Raw genomic sequence first — 20188 nt, 5'->3', positions numbered from 1 at the left:
CCTGGTTGACCTGCCCGGCTCATGGTAAGTGCTTCGGAGAGACTTTTTCCTAAATTGTAACTTTATTAATATACGTTTATTAAATTTAAACATTCATCTAAATAAAAATAATGAGAGGGAAAGACAAGCAATTGACAGAGGATTCATAGGCAGTGAAGGGAAACCTAAAATAGAAGTCTCCTTGATATAAGAGCCACATTTGATCACGCTGCGGTGATAGAAATATGTAGTTGGTATCTCTGGTGTACATCTTCAAAGCTACGCTGACGACGTATGTAGAGTTAAAGATACTTCACATTTATTCAAAATTAAATGAGGTCCAGAATTCTAGTTCTTGGTTCCGATCCTAAAGAAGTAAACTGCCTTCTGTCAAGGTTATGAAATAGGGGATGGACCCAAGCGCAGAAGGATTTGTTAGATGATGATTTAATCACGAAAAATGCCCAAAGCAAAACTTTCAGAGCAAGGAAGTCCAAATGAGTGACATAAAAAAATGAGAGGGAAAAAACAAGGAACAGGATAAGGATATTAAAAAATAATCATAAGGGAAACATAATTCACATAAAACACAAAGCAGAACCGAACGGGAAAAGGGGCAACACAGGGAACATACCAAGAATGAGCATACCCGGGCACAACAGAGCACACCACCTGCCTAGCAACACAAATATCCTAAAACACAACTGACATTAATGGATGAATGTACTCTACAAGTACAATACTAAAGTACTCAAGCTTTCTTTTCCACGGTGTAAGAAGCCTTCAAATACCAGATTTAAATATGAGAAAGTCTGATGATATTTGGGTTTACAGCACAAGCTGTGACATGTCACTGGTATTTATTTACATACAAAGCACTTGCTGAAAAAAATGGCATCATAGATCTCATGTTTTCTTCTTCTGTCCATATAAAATCCAACTCTCACTGCAATGCACGGTACACATCCAGGCTGATGACAAAGCCAAACAGTGTTTGGCTTTCACGATTACACCTCGCCTCACCATGACAGACATCGGTCATCCAATCACCTGCCATGCATCTTTTGCAAAGTCAGGTTACTTTAAACCTGCATTAACTGACTTTTTGGTCACAGGTTTCCATCCAAATGTGGTGCAAATTTGAGCCATAATACAAAAAAACTAAAGAAAACCCCTGATGTCTTATTCGTCTCTGTAAGCTATTAGAGGCTTCAGCGTCATGATTTATGATATTCTGTTCACATATTGTGAACATGCTAGCAAAAGCAGTTGTTTATATACAAACCCAGCAGATGAGGAACAACATCATCATTCAAGAAGTCGTGATTCTGGCCTTCTGATGGATTTAAGTCCAAGATTCACTCTCTTGAAATAATTTGAAATAATACGTCTGTTTAGCTGCTAAATGCTTCTCTATGTTCACCAGATAGTTGATAACTGTATCGGTCTTTTGTCACATGCACTAAAGTAATTTAATCCATTTTCTACGTAAAACAAATTGATTATATGAATGCAATTTCAAGTAGAGCCCTCGCTCTTTGTCTCTATCCCATAATGTTATTTCGTACACCACACTACGTCCGTATATAGGCTGCCTGTACATCAAGTGTGCGTGTGGCCTAACTGACCGTTTCCCTGCCCTGTCAGTGAGAGTGGGCTGTTGGCTGGGCTTTGATTGGCAGGGAGCCATTTTCATCTGGGCCAAGCGGCTTTAGCTCTTAACCCACGGGCAGCTTCCTCCCTCTCCGCCTGTCTGCTGCTGCTACCGCACATGTGGCTCTCAGTGCTATTGACACACCCATTCACACCTGTGTTGGTATTCAAAAGCACGCCGGCATGCGCAACACACGAGCAAGTTACCTGCACAGAAAGCTTTGCAAACAACTCTGTAAATTTGTAATACTTGCGGAGGTTGTCTGTCATCTTATTCACATGCTAATCTGCCATGTTCGTAATGCGTCAAGTAAAAATTCAGCCGCAAATTATGTCCCATATTTCCCCAAACAACAGAGCTCATATCGTGCAAATCGGTTGAGAACTTTGGAACCTGCATTGGCAATTCTAAATAAAAGTTTACAGCATTTTGGGTGCAAATTCAGGAGGCTCATCTCGCTACACAACATGGATATAATATTATATGTTATAATATTAAAATATCATGTTACGTAGCTACAGACTTCACTTATCCTGTGTGGATGCGCCCCACGAAACACAGACGTGGGGGGTCATTTCTAAATCACACCCCTGGTAACATTCACCCATGTCAATAGAGCACTATTATGATGGAGCCGACTAATTGTACTTGAACTACCACATTGAGCGCAGCCCAGCCCTGGCCTTCAGAGTCCTTGATAAATTACGACAGAATGGCTGTAAATTTGTCAAGAGTCCTCGTTGATGAATATTGCAAAAGTCTGAGAGATAATAGGTCGGTGTGTTTGCATGTGAGGAAGACAAACACTGGGCAGATGTCTTGCAACACAAATGCATTCAGAGTCACAAGTTTGCGTTTGTATAAAATCCCAACATTATAATAAAGGGGATATAATAAAGCAATAGCGTGATCTTGCAATATTTTACAGAGATGCAAGATGGTGATATGTTCACTTGTGACACTGAGGCAGATACGTTTCCTTCTTTAATTCATGTTTGAACTGGTCTGACCTCTGTCAGTTTATGGCCGCTACATTTGAAAGCCGCTCTAAAAGGATAATTGGAACACTCATCCAGGAGGATTGTCAAGATTTAAAACTACCCAAAGTCTGCACAGATAGTGTGAGGAAAGAGACATCTTCTCATCTCTTTATAGTTTCATGACAAGCCACAAAAACCTGGCAGTGATGATATAATTTCATCACCAAATGGGAATAATGTTTGTTCAAAATAAAAATAACTGGTTGTTTGCCTTTCTGTCATTTTACAAACCGCGTTATAAGCTCAAAACACTGTCAGTGGATTATCAGATACTCCAAAAATAAAAAAAATAAACATGCTGCTTGTGACGACAGACCTCAAACAGATTAACCAAATTTATATTTTCTATAACTGCATCCAAATCATTTCTGATCTTCTCATCCTCTCAGCTGTAAACTGGACCGGCAGTGATGCAGAATGACCTCAGTAAGCTCAAAAGAAGCATCGCCATACACCCGTTACGCAATCAGCAAGTCTGTTATCTAAATTGAAACCGATGCAAGCGGAAACACTCGTGAAAAAAACATAATCCAACATTAGACATGCAACAGTGACAAATACAAAAATAGGCATCACTTTTAAAACATGTGGAGGCAAAACAGTAAAACAAAAAGATAACGAAGTTTGATTTGTCACATCGTTTATATTGACTTTATAGACAGCAAATCGTCTCCAAGCCTTCATGGATTGGAGACGAACTGCAGCCGTTACTGTAACAGGAAGAGTGAAACTGAATTATTAGATGCCCCCGCATTCAAATCCTCTCCAGATGAGACCTTCTACTTGATTGAGAGCAGACCACTAACCCCGGTTTTCCACTGAATGGGGCACCACGTGTAATAGACACATGCGTCTGAAGGTGTTATTCTTTCTCTCTGTTCTTTCAGACCCTTTTTCTTTTCAGTCGGATACCTCTGCTGGGAAAACGTGGGAAAGACGTCCCACAGAACAACGGGACACTATCGTCTCAGGGAAGTTGCAATAATTGTTTGTCGGAGAAATAAATTTGAACAATATTACCAACATGAGGAGATAGTAGGCTGAACGCTGATGTATACTCGTTGTTTTTAGTCTTAATTTTATACTGTAATGTGTGTAATATCAAAAATGGCCAGCAGATAATACCATCTCACCACTAGGGGGGTTGTCTGTGCATTGTATTCACGCTTCCTTGTCAAGTTTCTCAGAAGAAGAACAGTAAAGCAAAACAAGAGAAGAGTGCAACGCAGTAAACGGGCACCCTCATTAAAACGTTTGTTTGAACTTTATTCATGGTGTCTGCTGCCGTTAGCGGTTATTTGCTGCGCCCCGCCATCATACACTGACGGGAGGGCAACATATCGCTGAAAACCTGTGTAAAAAAGAGCTGATCAAAATAGGGTCCTGTTTCTACGTAGGCCTAATTAGAAGTCCCAAGCCGAATTTGGGTTTTATGGTGAAACACCTACAGCTAGGTGACCCCACCCACGGAGCTCTGCAGAATCCACTGCTGTCCGACTGTAATTTTCTGGCTATCACATACCTGCTCACACAGCTCAAGCGAAGAACGCTACTTGTCCTGTCGTGGGCTGAGTGAACCAACAGAAAAGTCTCATATCATAAGCAACAACCGTGAAGTCAAGGAAGGCATGTCAGATTCAATCAACATATTTAATGAATCACTGTTCAACTTTTCACATCTAACAGCAATGAAGAATCACAGGAAATTGTACATTTAGGCAAGGCAAGTTTATTTGTATAGCACATTTCAACAACAAGGTAATTCAAAGTGCTTCACATAAAACCATTAAAAGCATCAAAACATAAGGCAAAAGAAAAGGAGACTTAAAAACAATTAAGAACATTCATTGAAACAATAAAAACGTTAAAAACAGTGTAAGAAATAAAATGCAGTAGTAAAATGCAGAAATGCAGGAAATTGATTAATATATTAATTGAATGTGGTTCAATTAAAGGCAGCAGCAAACTGAATTTGACAATGTCCCAATGAGTTGCTGTGGTTTTGTTGTCGTTGTAGTGGAGGTGGTTGTGGTAGTGGGAGTTTTAGTGGTGGTGGTAGTGGGGGTGGGTGTTGGAGTTGCGTTGGTGGTAGTGGGAGCGGTTAGGGATAGTCACAGCAATTGCAGTATTGTCTAAAGACCCAATTTTTTGGCAATTTTGCATTGAACTTCATCCACCAACACAGTTGTAGAAATAAGTCGGATCATCAGGGTTGCGGTATTGTCCATCGCTTCTTCCATTACAGGGAGTTCCATCATTTGTACTGGTAGTTTGAGCTTTTCTGGGATAGTCACACCAATTGCAGGATGGTCTGTACACCAAATGAGATGGACATTGTTGGATGTAGGTTCTTGTAAAAAAAAAAATGTCGGTCTTCAGGGTTGGGGTATTACCCATCTCTTCTTCCATTGCAGGGGTTTCCAGTATATGTCCTTCTGGTTTTAATTTGCTGTGGTTGTGGGATTGTCTGTAGACCACATTTGTGGAGCAGTTTTGGATGAGCATCTTCCACCAACACAGCTATAAAAATAATGTTAGTCATCAAGGTTGTGGTATTGCCCATCGCTTTATCCATTACAGGGGTTTTCAGTATGTGTCATTGTGGTTTGAGTTGCTGTGGTTATGGGAGTTGTTGTTGTGATGGTAGTTTGAGCTTTTCTGGGATATTGACAGCAATTGCAGAATCGTTTATATACCAAATTTGTTGGGCATTGTATGATGTAGGTTCCTCCACCTACACAGATGTAAAAAGAATGTGGGTCATTAGGGTTTGGGTGTTGCCCATCGCTTCTTCCATTACAGGGGTTTAAGCCTTCTAGGGATAGTCACAAGCATTTTTGGATTGACTGTACACCAAATTTGATGGGCATTGTTGGACGTAGGTATTTCCAGCTACACAGCTGTAAAAGGAATGTGGGTCATTGGGGTTGGGGTATTGCCCATCGCTTCTCCCATCACAAGGGTTTCCATGAACTGTAGTGGTAGCTGTCCCGGGATAGTCACAAGCGTTTTTGGATTGACTGTACACCAAATTTGATGGGCATTGTTGGACGTAGGTATTTCCAGCTACACAGCTGTAAAAGGAATTTGGGTCATTGGGGTTGGGGTATTGCCCATCGCGTCTCCCATCACAAGGGTTTCCATGAACTGTAGTGGTAGCTGTCCCGGGATAGTCACAAGCGTTTTGGGATTGACTATACACCAAATTTGATGGGCATTGTTGGACGTAGGTATTTCCAGCTACACAGCTGTAAAAGGAATTTGGGTCATTGGGGTTGGGGTATTGCCCATCGCTTCTCCCATCACAAGGGTTTCCATGAACTGTAGTGGTAGCTGTTCCGGGATAGTCACAAGCGTTTTGGGATTGACTATACACCAAATTTGATGGGCATTGTTGGACGTAGGTATTTCCAGCTACACAGCTGTAAAAGGAATTTGGGTCATTGGGGTTGGGGTATTGCCCATCGCTTCTCCCATCACAAGGGTTTCCATGAACTGTGAAAATGAAAATGAAAACCATTACCCCATCCTTGTTTTCCTACAATTGTTGAGTTAAGGACATCATTTATCTAATAGTAAGACTGTTGATTATGAATTATAAACTTACCCAAGCTGGCGATGATCAAACAGAGACCTTGAAAGTGACAGAATGTTTAGTATTGGGTTTAAATTTAGCTTAACAGGGGCCTGTACCACGAAGCGAGGTCTATCCAGGTAAGAAGTGAACCTCCGACACGGAACTGACAAATGAGACTTAACCCTGACGTTACCTCACTAACCCCAAATGCTGCTTCATGGTACAGGCCTCAGGTCAGTCCACCCAAACACAAACAATGACAAAATAAAAATAAAAACACATATTCTCACTTTCTTCTACTGGTCTGTAGTATTACAGTTTGTTTTTATTTGTCCAAGTTACTAAGATAATACCTTCTGAAGATTTCTGCAGTCACGCAATTACATTGTAATTCAATATAATTTTGTTTTACAATTAAAAAATAAACAGTAATATGTATTCTTGGTAATCAACACGGTGTGTGTTGTGTGGATTATGAAGATTCAGTTTCACTATTATCTGAGAGGCAAAATCATAGGTAAACAAAACTAATCATTCTCATCATTTCAATACAAATTCATTAATCCACTAAGCTATTTGATTTTGGGCAAAGTGCAAGCGAAGGAGCTGTTTAAGACGATGTTGGGCTGATGATGCAACTGCTTGGGAACATACCACTGGAGGTAAGTTAGAAAATATGATTTGGTTAAACTGACCCTTTTAATAAAACATTTACATGATCGGCGTGCCTTACCTGCAGTTAGAGTGAGCTTGCACATTTTGCCACTGTGGATGAGCAAAAACAGAAGCATTTGATTAATATGCAGTGAAAAAATACAAACACAATTATTAATGAGACAAATCCTCACCCTGAGATATTCCTATCAATAAATTGGTCCCGCAAAAAGAATGTATTTCAAGTCAGAAAATCGCAGTTTAAAACATAAACTTGCTGCATCGTCTTTAGAAAATAGGTCAGTTTCATATTCTGTGGTGTGTCCAGCAGTGCCACTAAGCACAGTTTGTGGTTTTATTTTAGTATTGGAACAATTATTTTTGACACATTTCACACTACTAGTATATTTTTGCAGATAAGATTTAGCCAACAGCCACTGATATTTTCAGCCCCCACCAAAAATATTTAAGGCATATTCTCCATTCTCACCGAGATAAACATTTAAATTGTCAAATTAAGTGACCAGAATTGAGAGAAAAATGTACAATACAGCTTTCAAATGCCAAAAGTATGGTGGTGCTCATGCAGCATCCACCCACACATACAGTATAACTGTATGTGATATATGTATAGCAATATACATAGCAGAAAAAAGGAAATCAGTAAAAAGGTGGTTTGTTAAGATCAAAGTAAAAGGTATACTTACAAATGGTGAAAGAAGCATACACCGTCTCTGCTGTGACTGATGACTGCCAGATGTCTTGCTGCGATGCTTTAAAGGGGTAGGGAGTGGGGGTGTGGCAATTGGACAAAACAAGGCTAGTTTCCTTGTTGAAATGAGTAACAGAATGTCCTGCAAAGCTAATTACACAGTGATTAAAAAGTACCCAACAGGAACACACCCACTCAACGCCCAAATTCCTAAGGATATGGGCGTGGTGGTTCTAGTGGTGGTTGTTGTGCTGGTTGTAGTGGGGACGGTTGTGGTGTCCATCTACGTTCAAACCCTCTCCTATATTCGTGAGCTTTGGGTAAAGACCAAAAGAATGCGATTGCAGATACAAGTGGCCAAAATGCTTCCTCCGTAGGGTGGCACCTTTATGACATGATGTTAAGACAAAGCAACAATACATGGACAAAACAAGGCTAGTTTCCTTGTTGAAATGAGTAACAGAATGTCTGGAACAGCTAATTACACAGTGATTAAAAAGTACCCAACAGGAACACACCCACTCAACGCCCAAATTCCTAAAGAGCTGTGGGTGTGGGCTATTTGATTGGAAAAGTCGTTAAACATTTTGGGATCGGCAGGGTTGGCACAATGACCATTGATATTTCCAATAGAGGGGTTTTCAGGTTGTTCAGATATGGTCGTGGTGGTTGTTGTGGTAGTTGTAGTGGGGATAGTTGTGGTAGTGGCAGTGGGTGGCTTAAATACAGTGGTGTATAAAGTACTCAAAAGCCATACTTGAGTAAAAGTAAAGATACCTTACTGGAAAACTACTCCAGTAAAAGTAAAAAGTCACCTATTAGAATACTACTTGAGTAAAAGTCTTAAAGTATCTGATATGTATTGTACTTAAGTACAAAAGTACTTAAGTATCAAAAGTAATTTTCTGATATTAAATGTACATCACAACCTGAACATTAAATACCATCTTTATTTGGCAGCCTCGCTCTCGGGGAGAGGAGATCCTTTCAGCCAGCAGCATTACACTGTTCTTTTGGGTTGATATTTCTGTTTTTGCCAATTACTGCTACACACACACCCGTACATGCACCTCAGGACTGACAACCGATACCTACCCTTTCAATTTATGTTTGTGTAAAAATAAAAATGCTTTTCTTAGCAACCAGCTTGTTTGTCTCTCTGGTTTGTTGTAGTCTCTGGGCTGTGACAACAGAACAAGCAGAGTTTCATTGTTCCTTGTTGAAATGAGTAACGGCATGTAAATCACATCTAATTACACAGTGATTAAAATTCTCCAACAGGAACACAGCCGCTTCACACCCAATTTACATGAGCAGCTGTGGGTGTGGGCCAGCTGATTGGCACATTTGTAAAACATTCTTGGGTCAGGAGGTTTGCCATGAGGCCCATTGCTCTTTCGTTCACAGGTAGTTCTGGCAGTGGGAGTTGTGGTAGTTGTAGTGGGGTTGGTTGTGGTAGATATTGTGGGATAGTCAAAGCACTTGCAGTATTGTCTAAAGACCAAATTCGTTGGTGGCGTCGGATGTAGGCTATTCCAGCCGTACCTCTCTCCTCTCCTCTTGAGGCTTCAGCCGTGCTGCTTTGAATAGAGAGTCATGCTAATGTGTGGCTGCAGTAGGACAACAGAGCGCCATCTGGACTGCTCGCATGTGCTACCTGGTAGTTGATGGGCACCGCAGTTGGGGCAGTCCCGTTGCACTGAAAGTAAATGTCCCTCCTCCCTCTCTAACACCGCGGGGCACCTTTATGGTCACATCAATCGTCTTAAAAATCTACATTTGAGTATATATCTTACTTGCCAAATTAAATCGTTTACAGAATTACAAATTACAATCATTGAAATACACATATGATGTTTTTCAATTTTAAAGATCAAGTCAAGAAAATCGCAGTCAAAACTTAATTTATCAAACTCAGATGTGTGTCTAAATTTTAGAAGGAAGTCCTACAAGCCCATTCAGACAGTTAAGGATCAGATCATAAACAACTGCACTTCCTCTGGAAGTTCAACTGGTTTGGGGTGAGACTAAGCTCATGACGCACCGCTACAGCCCCATGGTGAAGTCATCACCTTCTCCACTATTACCTGGTTTGGTAGTCGCTCAACTGGCCAAACAGCAAACTGTTCAATACTCATTTTCACTCAGCTGATGATTCGTCTCCCATATTCGAAAAATTCACTCCAGCCAATGTAAAAATCATTCATCACAGGACATTTATTCTTTCAGTCTAAGGGTCACTTTCTTGTAATCAGGAAGTCATGGTCGCAAATCAGCCAAGCGTAAGTATTGACGCCTCTACAGGTTTATTAAACATTTGCCCGTGGAGGCCCGTGGTTTTTGACCGTAAGTCAGGGGTGATGGTGATGGTGGTGTTTTATTTTGGGAGATTTTGTTGTAGTTTGAGAATAAATGGATTGGTATATCCATTTTTAAATTTTGTGCTTTTATGAACATGTCTATAAAGAGATCATTTCACCCCCATTTTGTTGAAAAAAAGAAAGATTTGGGTCGTTAAAAACTTATTATTTCCTTTTTAGCAAAAAAACTTAAACTTAACGATGGAGAAATTAAGTTGAATCATTTTAGAAACATTGTTTTTTTTGTTGGACGCGTCATTAAACTGGATACACATTCGATCAGTTTCACTGAATGTTTGATGCTGGTCTGGTTTAAATGATCACATTAAATGAATGAAACCTTAATCTACCGGTAATATCTTCAGGAGCCAAATCAGATCAACACAACAAAGCGTTCGTCCTCCATCAGCCTCCAGAAGAAGAGAAGTAAATCACCTTTATTACACGAGTGGTGGACAGTCGCCTGTTGTCGAGTTTACACACAGCAGCTTTACAGACAGTGAAGAGTAAACCGGGTGAAATGTTACTTCTTCTTTCCACCTTTTGGAGCTTTGTCTAGTCCTTGGATGTACTTGCGAGGAATTTGATAATGATCTGCAATCACAAATAAAATATTAGAATGTATTTGTACAAGTAAAGCAATTGAGGTAAACAATTTAGGTATTATTAAGTTCCAAACCTATCAGCAAATTGCCGGCTTGGTGAATCTGATTGCCTTGGATCTGGACCAGGACTTTGTCCTTGGACCCGGGGATGGGCTGTAAGTTGGAGCTGGCCTGGACTCTGCGCTGCAAAGCGGTGGCCACAGCTGCAGGATCCAGACCGTACACATCCAGGTTCTTTATTAGAGTCACCTGCCGGCAGCACATGGAAACAGTTAAGAGCCAGAACAATAACTCAACATTAGCTTCAGTTGTTACGTCGACCAATACGTCACAAGGTACACATAGATGGATCTTTTAGGCACATTAATGGCGGACAAGAGGTCAATCCCTCCCGTAAGTGCTAATTAGCAAATGTTAGCATGCTAACAAACTTAGCAAAAGATGGTAAAAATGACATCTGCTAAACATCAGCATGTTTAAGTTAGCACCCTCGTTCAGCGAGCTGCTAGCACGGCTGTCTTTGTTAAACTCTCATGTATCCGTATTGGTGGAGAGAGTTTAGAAGAAATCACCTGCTGCTCTCCAGCTGGCGATCTAAGAGAATGTAGTAAAAGTGGTCACCTTCTTATTGGAGCCTCGAGAAGCCACAGAGATGTCTATGGGCTCGATGTGGCCCTTCTTTCTTACGGGTGCATGTCCGGGGAACACGACTTCATAGCACTCCTGCATTCTCGCCAGCGCCCTGTAAAAAAATGAGGCGGCATCGTTTAACCTGCACCAGAGAGACGGCGACTGACAGGGACACTGTTGCATTTAGTGGTAAAGTCGAGCACATGACCACCAAACCACCATGTAAACAAATAAGATTATACTTCATTCACTTTCACATAGAGAGCAACAACGATTCACCATATTATCCTGATAATCATCCAAATATGCTTAGATCCTTACATTTGGATAAGAAACATATTCTTTCTCACAGACAGGAAACAAACATTCTTAAATAAGATAATCATAACTCCTCTGAAAGTAAAGGATAGCCTAGATAAATGAAGGCATCATCGTGTAAGTCTGTTCTTTCTCACATGATAAATCCTTTATTCTTATTAATCAGGCTTCATCCTCCACTTCTCTGCCGTGACAGCAAGCTTGACAGCTCGTGATGACAATCACGATTATCCCGATAATGGACAATTGACCACGCGATCCGAAACATTTTCAAATAAAAGCCTCTCTTCTTCAAAACCGAACAAAGATAATTGTACTCAAAGTCAGTGCAGTGAGTCATGAACTGGTTGTGTTAGTCTTAAATAATACTGATGAAGCTCACTGTCTCCCCCTACAGTGTCGTCACATGTTGGTGATTCATCTCTTCTATGATCTATAAAAATCCACAGTATACTATATGCACGATATGCACTGTATTGTTCTCCCTTTGCAGCCTGCCGAAGGAGTGCAGATAAAATAAGTGTGAGTGAGGTGAAACTCATCACAGATACTCAACATGGTCCCTTAAAAAAGACAAAGAAAACAAAGCGTCTACCTGCTAAAGAGGTCATCCCACTTCAGAGACTCCACCTCCTGGTACTCAGACTTCTCCAGTAAGCAGTCGCACAGCGTCGGGTTTATGGTCACGTAACTGTGATGAGGGCAGCATCGAGTGGAAAAAGGAAAAAAAAGGCACATCTTTTCGTGGAAGCACGTCATTTAACAGGAGACATGCTGCCGTGTTGCTGCATGGCAAGGTTTCATTTAATTACTCAGTCTTTATCAATTTGTTTCACATCAAAGATTTATTGATGACCTAAAAGGAAACACGAGACGTCTCTCCTGTTTAGTTGAGTCACATTTAAAGCATTCCGGTCAATTACAGCGACATCACATGGTCCGGGGTGAGTTCTGCAGAGGTCCAGTGGTCATTCAGGTTCCCTTCTACCACCCTGTTATGTAATAAACAGAGTTATCTGCTCAGGATGTTTTACCATCTCATATGCTGACACAGACGAACCTTTTCCCACATCAGAAGCAGAGATAATGCATTCATTTGTCAAATACAGGAGTTTGCTTTCAGGGCTTTCTGCCTGAAAGAGAAACTTCTCCCATGTGATGGCGGGTGAGCGAGCCGGCAAGCTAAAGGTAAACCCTGTAGCATCGTCGGTCGCTGTTCGGAAACACACATCATTCAAAGTTGGCCCCTGATCCCTGGAAAAGGTGGTCGAGGGAGCCAGAGCGTGAACGAATGACGAGCGAGAGACGCTCTTTAGAACAAAGCAGTGAATCAGAGACATAAAACCGTCTTCTCTGGTCGTTTCATGGCGGCTACATTCTGAACGTATTCACACCTCCGCACAACCCTGCGGGGAGGCGCCGCTCAGTGTTTGACGACCTGGTAATGAGAACAGGCTGCACACCTTCAACTTTAACCCTTTCAGTGTGTTTTCAGTTCATAAAAGTTCACTTTTAACCAAAACATGCCGTGAGACCTTGTAATGTACATTTCCCCAAAATAAGTTCACTCTTAAAAAAATGCGCTTTGATTGAAATTAAGCCAGAATTCTTCAGATTGTCTGCCGTACTTTCATTAAAAATCTAAATACCGGTAGTTGGCGATTCCTTTTCTGTCGATTGACTGACTGATCAGTCAAAACGTCAGCGGACCGGCTCACACAGTGAGATGGTGAGATATTATGTTGAGATCATAACTTCTTGGTATTTTAAGTATCTACTTACTTCTTATTGTTTTCATCCACCAGCTCATTATCCTTCACGTACTCTGTGACAATATGTCTCACTTCAGCCGGCTGCAGGATTGTTCCTTTCCTGTAAGGGCATCAAAGCACACACACAGTAAGTAAAGAAGGCATGTGCACATCTTCAGTTTACAGTGTTCTTAAAAATGTTTGTTAAAAAAACCACATTTATTGTATGAATAAAGCGATTATTATTATTATTATTATTATTATCATTATTATTATTGGGACAGAAATAAAACACATACAGTTTGCAATGCCTGGTTCGACATGGACCTTTAAAATACATCCGGCACAAAACAGCTGTTTAAAAAGGTCCCTTCTGGACCTAAACACTCTAAAAGTGTAAATTGGTCAAATTAGTAGCAAATAATAGGAAACTAGCCGAGTGATCCACAGACTTGCGTACTTCCGGCATTATGTGCTACATTGTGTTGTATCTGAGCCACTCCAGTAAACCCGGCTTGAGATTAAGATTTGTGACTTGGTCACAAAGAGAGCGCCCCCCCCCCCCCCCCCCCCCCCCTCTGCAGGGAGGGTCACTCAAGCGTCAGGGGGGGTTAGCGAAAACAAACACACCTCTTCTTAGCATCCAGGAAGAGCGGCTCCAGTCGAGACGACACGGAGTACAGAGTGGTGATCTCGGGAGGATGGTACGGGGGCTCTGCCTCCCCCCCGTCCTGCACCGGGGACGCTTCATCACCCGTCTCAGCGGGAACATTGAAGCAACGCAGCCTGGAAAGTTTTAACGGAACGAGAAGGGGAAAAAAGGGGGAAGACAAAAGGGCTAGTCAGTCTGAATGTGGGCGGGATGCCAGTTTGAATCTCGACCAAAGGATTTCATGGAGTCGAGTTGTTGCTTGGCTCACTCTCGGTTTTTCCAGTCCACCTCCACAATGCTCTCCACACCCTTGTTCAGTTCCTTCACTCGCACGAGGTTATGCTGCTTCTGCATGGCCTGGAGAAACTTGGACAGCTTTTGGAAAACAAAACACAATGAATAAATGCAGATGGGCGTTATAAATGTAAAAGGTCTCATTCTGGACATCAAATATACCTTTTTATAGCTGGACTTCTTGATATCAAGTTGCTTTCCACTCGGGCTGAAATAACACCAGATGTTTTTTTGTTTCAGTGCTAATTCCTCGTTAGAACGTCTTAAAGACATGAGCTGAACTTTTACCAGCAGGAGAACATGTGGTTGCGGAGGAATGTGCTGGTCAGCAGGGGGAGCTCCGATTTCTTCACCTTCTTCTTGAGTGCGTGGAGAAAACACTGCAACAGCAGGGCGTCCATTATCTCTGTGAAAATCAGGGCACATCCTCTTCTGTCTGAACAGGCTCTCGTTCTGCCACATCGCAAAATCTCATCTCACTGAATTAACTGCAGCCCTGCAATCGTTTAGTTGGAGAATGTCTCCATTTGATTTGAATCAGGGATAATAGTAATTATGAGGCTTATGATTATTATTATTAAAAGCTGGTTTGGACAAACTGCGGTGGAATGTGCTTCAATAACTGGAAATAGTTCCTTTTTAACATGACTTTGTCACTAATCTGTTGGGAGGCGTGACGGTCTGGTACCTTTCAGGTCGTCTTGGTTCGCCTCCTCTTCCTCGTTGCCCCTCTCTTCCTCCTGCTCAGCCAGACTCAGCTCCTCAACACCAGAGCAGGCTTGACCTGTGACCTTTTCACCTGGAGTCTGCTCCTCCTCCTCCTCTTCCTCCTCACACTTCTCAACCTCCTCCTCCTCTGTGTCATCGACCTCGTAATCCTCTCCATTCACCTCTTGTCCTTCACCCTCTGCCTCTGGTAACGAAGGAGGACCTGACTTATCTCCGAAAGCCCTGAAGGAAGACACACATGCAGAGTTATAGGCTTGACGGTGAATCCTGTGAAATGTAAATTCATAACTTCAGCAACAATGATTGAAACTTTCAGAGTTCCAGCTCAGCATGAGGAGATTCTTATTAAGAGGGTTGTTAAGCAAAAGAAAAGGGTGGATGATTTTGATTAATACTGTCATCTCAATATTAAAGGAATAGTTCAATAAATTTAAAAATATGCTCATTAGTTTTCTTGTTAAGCGTGAGATGAGGAGATTGATTTCACTCGGTGTCGTCGTAGATATGTGGAATTATTCCTTTCAACGAAAACATGCAGAAAAATGCGTTATTAGAATCTGCAGGAAGATGGAAGCTACTCGCCAGAGATGATCCATGTAGGCGTGGAGAACACACACTCCTCTCCCTTTCATGCCCAAACTGTGCATCTCTCCGCTGGACACTGCAGCGGTGCCGACAGCAACAGGAGCTCTGCAATCAACCAGGAAGAGTCACACTTCACGTCTGTGAGGACAACTGTTAAAGACGTCTTTTTAAAATCAGATTTTTACAGTAACTCACCTGTTGTTCACCAACGTAACAGAACAGCAGTCGCCCGGTTTCACATCAGGGAGACCACTTGAAGGCACCACCACGCCTGGCAGCATGAGATCTTTTAGGGAAACACAGTATTCGTTACTTCACATCAAAGTAAGTTATTATGTCAGGATATAGCTCAGTTCACATCTCAACCATATAGCGTATTTTCTGGTAGTTAAATAAATAACCACATAGTAAAGACTATTTTTTGTGTACTCCTGTGCGAATGGAATACATGACAAATGAAGTACTTTCCCATTTTATGAAGAACTTTTGTGCAAAATTAAATATTTCCAGCTATATATTGATTTTGCTTACCTGCTTGCACACAAAGAAATAAGATTTTTTTAATAGTTTGATTTAATCACACTGGAGTATTCCCATAAGCAAGTCAATATATGCTTGTTATTACCAATTTAGTTATAATTTAGAATATTTATTTCATCACAATGTGATTCCACTGAAAGACGATAAATGATCTTATTGATTTATCGCCCCGCTCCACTCTAAATGTACAGTACCAAACATCTGTGTACAGTACCAAACATCTGTGCGTGTCTTGGGCTCAGAAAAAGAAGCGTACCTGCTCCTCCAATCAACTTCTGGAGCACCGGAGGCCATGTCCTGAACGCCGGCAGCAGAGCAGGGCAGCGCCAAAGCACGTAGACTGAGGAACAGAATGCGACAGTTAAAAGAACTTACTTTAAAGAGGAGCTCGTCCAATAATCTCAGCGTAACGTGATGGCCACCTCACTCACCTGTAGGATAAAGTCGTTTCTCCACTTCAAAGAACAGAGGATTTTTGTGAAGAACATAAAGGGTCACGGAATCTCCTTTATGCGCATAAATCTTCACCACATTTAACTCCTCTTTGTTGGGGACGAGCTCCGACAGCTCGTCAGCCGTCAGTGAGGGAAAGGCTGCAGATATGTCCGCTTTGAGCTTCCTCCTGGAAGTAAAAACAGCTCTCAGTTACAGATTACTGTAATAACAGGTTCAAATGATTGAGTGCTTATTAGTAATGTTGTATTATGATGTAACAAAACAAAGTGTTTCAGAGATGATTCTGGAGGAAATATGACTGATGTTCTGCAGTGTTGTATTTAATTACAGCATGAATCCAAATGTCAAGATAATATTAAAACGAGGATCAATGAACAATTTCGCAGCGAAAATATCGATGTATATTGTCAGCTGACATGGCTGTTCAGGTGCTGGGATTATATGTAAAATTCATAATTCAGCTAAAGTTAACTACAATTTACAACTGTATTTACAACTGTGTTATATATATATATATATATATATATATATATATATATATATATATATATATATATATATATATATATATATATATGTGTGTGGTTTAATGGACAAACATGAAGCTTCGCTGAAGAACTACTCTCGTTCAGAGGTCTAACATCTGGACAACCTTCTGTTATGGTTATCAATGAGCTTCATGTGTGTCATTGTTTTTAATGAAACGACCACATGTCATATACTGCAGCTATAAACATATGACAACAGGCTGACAGCAGCTCACCTGTCTGATCCTTTGATGGCGGTGTTAGATTTGACACGAAACTGTCTCGCAAACATCTTCTCAGGAAATAAACAACTCCTGCCACGAAATCAGCATTTCCGCTTTCTGATATAATGATAAACGCCTCTGCACCGGCGCGAGAGCCTAAGAAATGTATTATATAGGTTTTACAGTAAACAACTATCGCTCGCTGGGTATGGTGGTCCGACACATATTTATGTCCGACGTGAAACTGTACCACGTCAACGTCAGTTCCGCAGGCCGAACGAAGCACACGGATGGATGGAGTGAGCGGAAGTGGTCATCGTTGTATGACGCTTACTCATTATCTGAGTGATTAAACGACCTTTATATTTGCAGACTTGACATTTTGAAAGGATATCGACCAGTTTAGGGCCCGAAACCACATTCACACACTGTTCCATATTAACGCTGGCAGGATGGAAGGGGAAGGAGACACATGTTGTCAACAACAGCATGGAGTTTAGTGAGGAAGAGAGAAGCTGTAGTTATGAGAGGAGGGAGAGTGAGTGGGAGGATGTGGTGAGAGTAAGGGCGCTGGGCGTTCCAATACTCTTATACTACCATAGTATTAGTATGCCACGATGACTATGTCCACTTCTTAAATACAGTCTAGTCATGAGTAAGTAGTATGTCTCAATTGAATGCGTACAGCAAGCAACAGTACGTACTGTGTAAGGGCAGCTGCAGTACGCACTAAAAGTAAAAAAGAAACAGTATGCAATTAATTAGCTATAGTCGGTCTATATAGGTCCATTATGTAATGCCATTGGGCCCCAAAAATAGTTTTTACCACAGATTTACATTGGGGAAAGAGAAGTCTGTAAATCAGTGGATCATTTATTTTGGAGGTACATCAACTTCCCTGTGTGAACACTTAATACCCCTTATCATAGCTGCACAGTATTTTCTTTTTTTTTTGCAGGTGTATTCATTTATTTGCAGCTTCATACTTGCACATGCCAAACCGACAGCAGACATTCTGATTTCCTTTTAATTCGTTTTTGGCAGGAATTGGCGCACGAAACGACAAAACTGGGGTGCTGTATACAGTATATGTTACAATTATTCAATTGGGAAACCAAAAAGAATTGTATGTTCCATTAAATAGTAATCATTATGGAATGTTATGTGAATAAACCTCCACATAAATTATCAAAGAAATCACAATTTCGACCTTCACAGTAAAAAAACCTAAACATTTAAAATGCAAAAGACAAAAAGAGGGCTCACCAAGTCTACTTTCTCCAGGGATATGTTTTGCTACTCTTGACTGATTCAAGTAGTCCTTTCTCCCTTTGCACATCCAGAGAGAAGTCCTTAAATGACAAAACAACAGTTCACAGAAATCTGAAGTCCATTTTTATTGATGAGCTCTGTGCTGCATCAGTTTCTTGACCATTTATTGGGCATCGTTGGCATCGTCTGCTGCATATTCTGTCATGTGTCTTAAAAGTGTACATAAAAGTGAAGTAACGTAGTCTGAACGCCATCAGAAACAGATACCTCACGCACACTGGAAACACTTTTCTTTCCAAAATATCCAGTGTCTTTGGTCCTAAAACATTCATTCAATTATCTCAGCTTGCATCTTCTTCACATCTCAATCCAGATGGAAATTAATGAGGGCTGAATGTTGTTCCCTGTCCGACCCTGAATATATGTATAATAATGCCCTACATTTGGGTAAAGGGCAAGTTGTTTGTTGTTTATGGAAATGTATCCATAGTGTATCAAGTTGTATTAAGTACTTTGAATAAATTTGTGTTCTGAGGTACAATTTTGAGGTACTTCCACTTCACTTGAGTATTTCCATTTTATGCAACCTTATACTTCTACAGAAGAGGGACCATTTGTGCACACAACCAGGCAAAACTACTCAGGTGCAAGATAAAAAGAAGATCAAAACATTGCCTTTCTAGAGAAAGAGAAATAAACTATTTGGAACATTAACTGTGTGCAGATCTCTTTTGTTCCCTACTTTTTACTCTTCTTTATTCTTTAGTTTTAAATAGTAATATTGCTACTTTTAGTGGGGGAAAAGATCTGAATACTTCGTCTAGAGACGTATACGATGTCTCTTCGTTACTCCTCCACATTGCAAATCCAGTAACTTCCGTTCATTGGCTGCAAAAAAACCCCAACATGACGACAGCCGTAATCCAAGATGGCGTTGGCAAAATCGCCGAATTTGAGGCTGATTTTGAGGTGACGTAACAATGACTAGGTCCACTTCTTACATACAGTCTATGGAGGCAACAAGGAGAAAGTGCTTAAGGATCAACAAAATGGGAGTATTTAGTACGGAAGTTAGCACGCTACAACTGTCGCAGTGGCAACGGTACACATAACAATGGCCGCCGCTCTGGCCATCCTGCTACATTGATTTGAATGGGAAAGTCCGTTCTACTCCTCTTCTATTTCTATCCACTTAGGTATGGAGGGACTGAGGAAGTTGTTGATGTTATTTGCTCATAAAATGTGAGAAGAAGGAAGAAGAGAGCTGGAAGGAAGCGACAATTATTCCAACAAGGAAACCTTTGAAGAATGCCAGCAAGCCAATAAACCACAGGTCTATTTTGATGTTACGGCCGGTCAGTGAGAGGCTACTGTATGTCTGGGAGAAGAGTGGTATGATGGCAGAATATTAAAGTGGATTTCAGAGTGGAATGGGCACTATGGATCCAGTGGTATGTATGATGGATGAGATTAGAAAACTTCAGGCAAATAAAGAGACAGTAGCGGCAGTGTTGTGTTTAAGTGGAAAAAGCATATGACATGTGAGGGTGGATGATCGAATTATTATGGGAATCGGAGTAATATAATATAATATCAAAATATAAAGGGAGAAACACCTTTAGTGTGTCA

The 20188-nt window shown here is 41.0% G+C and overlaps 1 protein-coding gene and 1 long non-coding RNA gene across 3 annotated transcripts; both read right to left on the bottom strand.

The window, feature by feature from the left end:
* Positions 1 to 4401: 4401 nt before the first annotated feature.
* Positions 4402 to 7648, bottom strand: LOC306781601. The gene is made up of 4 exons (XR_013772216.1): positions 7612 to 7648; positions 6984 to 7015; positions 6281 to 6307; positions 4402 to 6168 (listed from the first exon to the last, which is right to left on the bottom strand). It is a non-coding gene; the product is annotated as an uncharacterized lncRNA (long non-coding RNA).
* Positions 7649 to 10370: 2722 nt separating this feature from the next.
* eif2d (eukaryotic translation initiation factor 2D) lies at positions 10371 to 17494 on the bottom strand. Of its 2 annotated transcripts, XM_079272923.1 has the most exons (15): positions 17300 to 17494; positions 16512 to 16702; positions 16337 to 16420; positions 15736 to 15826; positions 15538 to 15645; positions 14915 to 15177; positions 14515 to 14632; positions 14389 to 14434; positions 14201 to 14307; positions 13911 to 14066; positions 13312 to 13401; positions 12125 to 12220; positions 11203 to 11323; positions 10656 to 10830; positions 10371 to 10570 (listed from the first exon to the last, which is right to left on the bottom strand). In XM_079272923.1, exons 1-15 carry the CDS (start codon positions 17353 to 17355, stop codon positions 10500 to 10502), a joined length of 1773 nt encoding a protein of 590 aa, XP_079129049.1. In that variant the 5' UTR covers positions 17356 to 17494; the 3' UTR covers positions 10371 to 10499. The 2 variants fall into 2 exon arrangements, with proteins under 2 accessions (XP_079129049.1, XP_079129050.1); XM_079272924.1 differs by lacking the exon at positions 12125 to 12220.
* Between the last annotated feature and the right edge of the window lie 2694 nt (positions 17495 to 20188).

Source organism: Melanostigma gelatinosum (genome assembly GCF_949748355.1).
Source record: "Melanostigma gelatinosum genome assembly, chromosome: 8".
In the NCBI taxonomy this organism is placed as follows: Eukaryota; Metazoa; Chordata; class Actinopteri; order Perciformes; family Zoarcidae; genus Melanostigma; species Melanostigma gelatinosum.
This window is presented reverse-complemented; position numbering and strand designations above follow the sequence as displayed.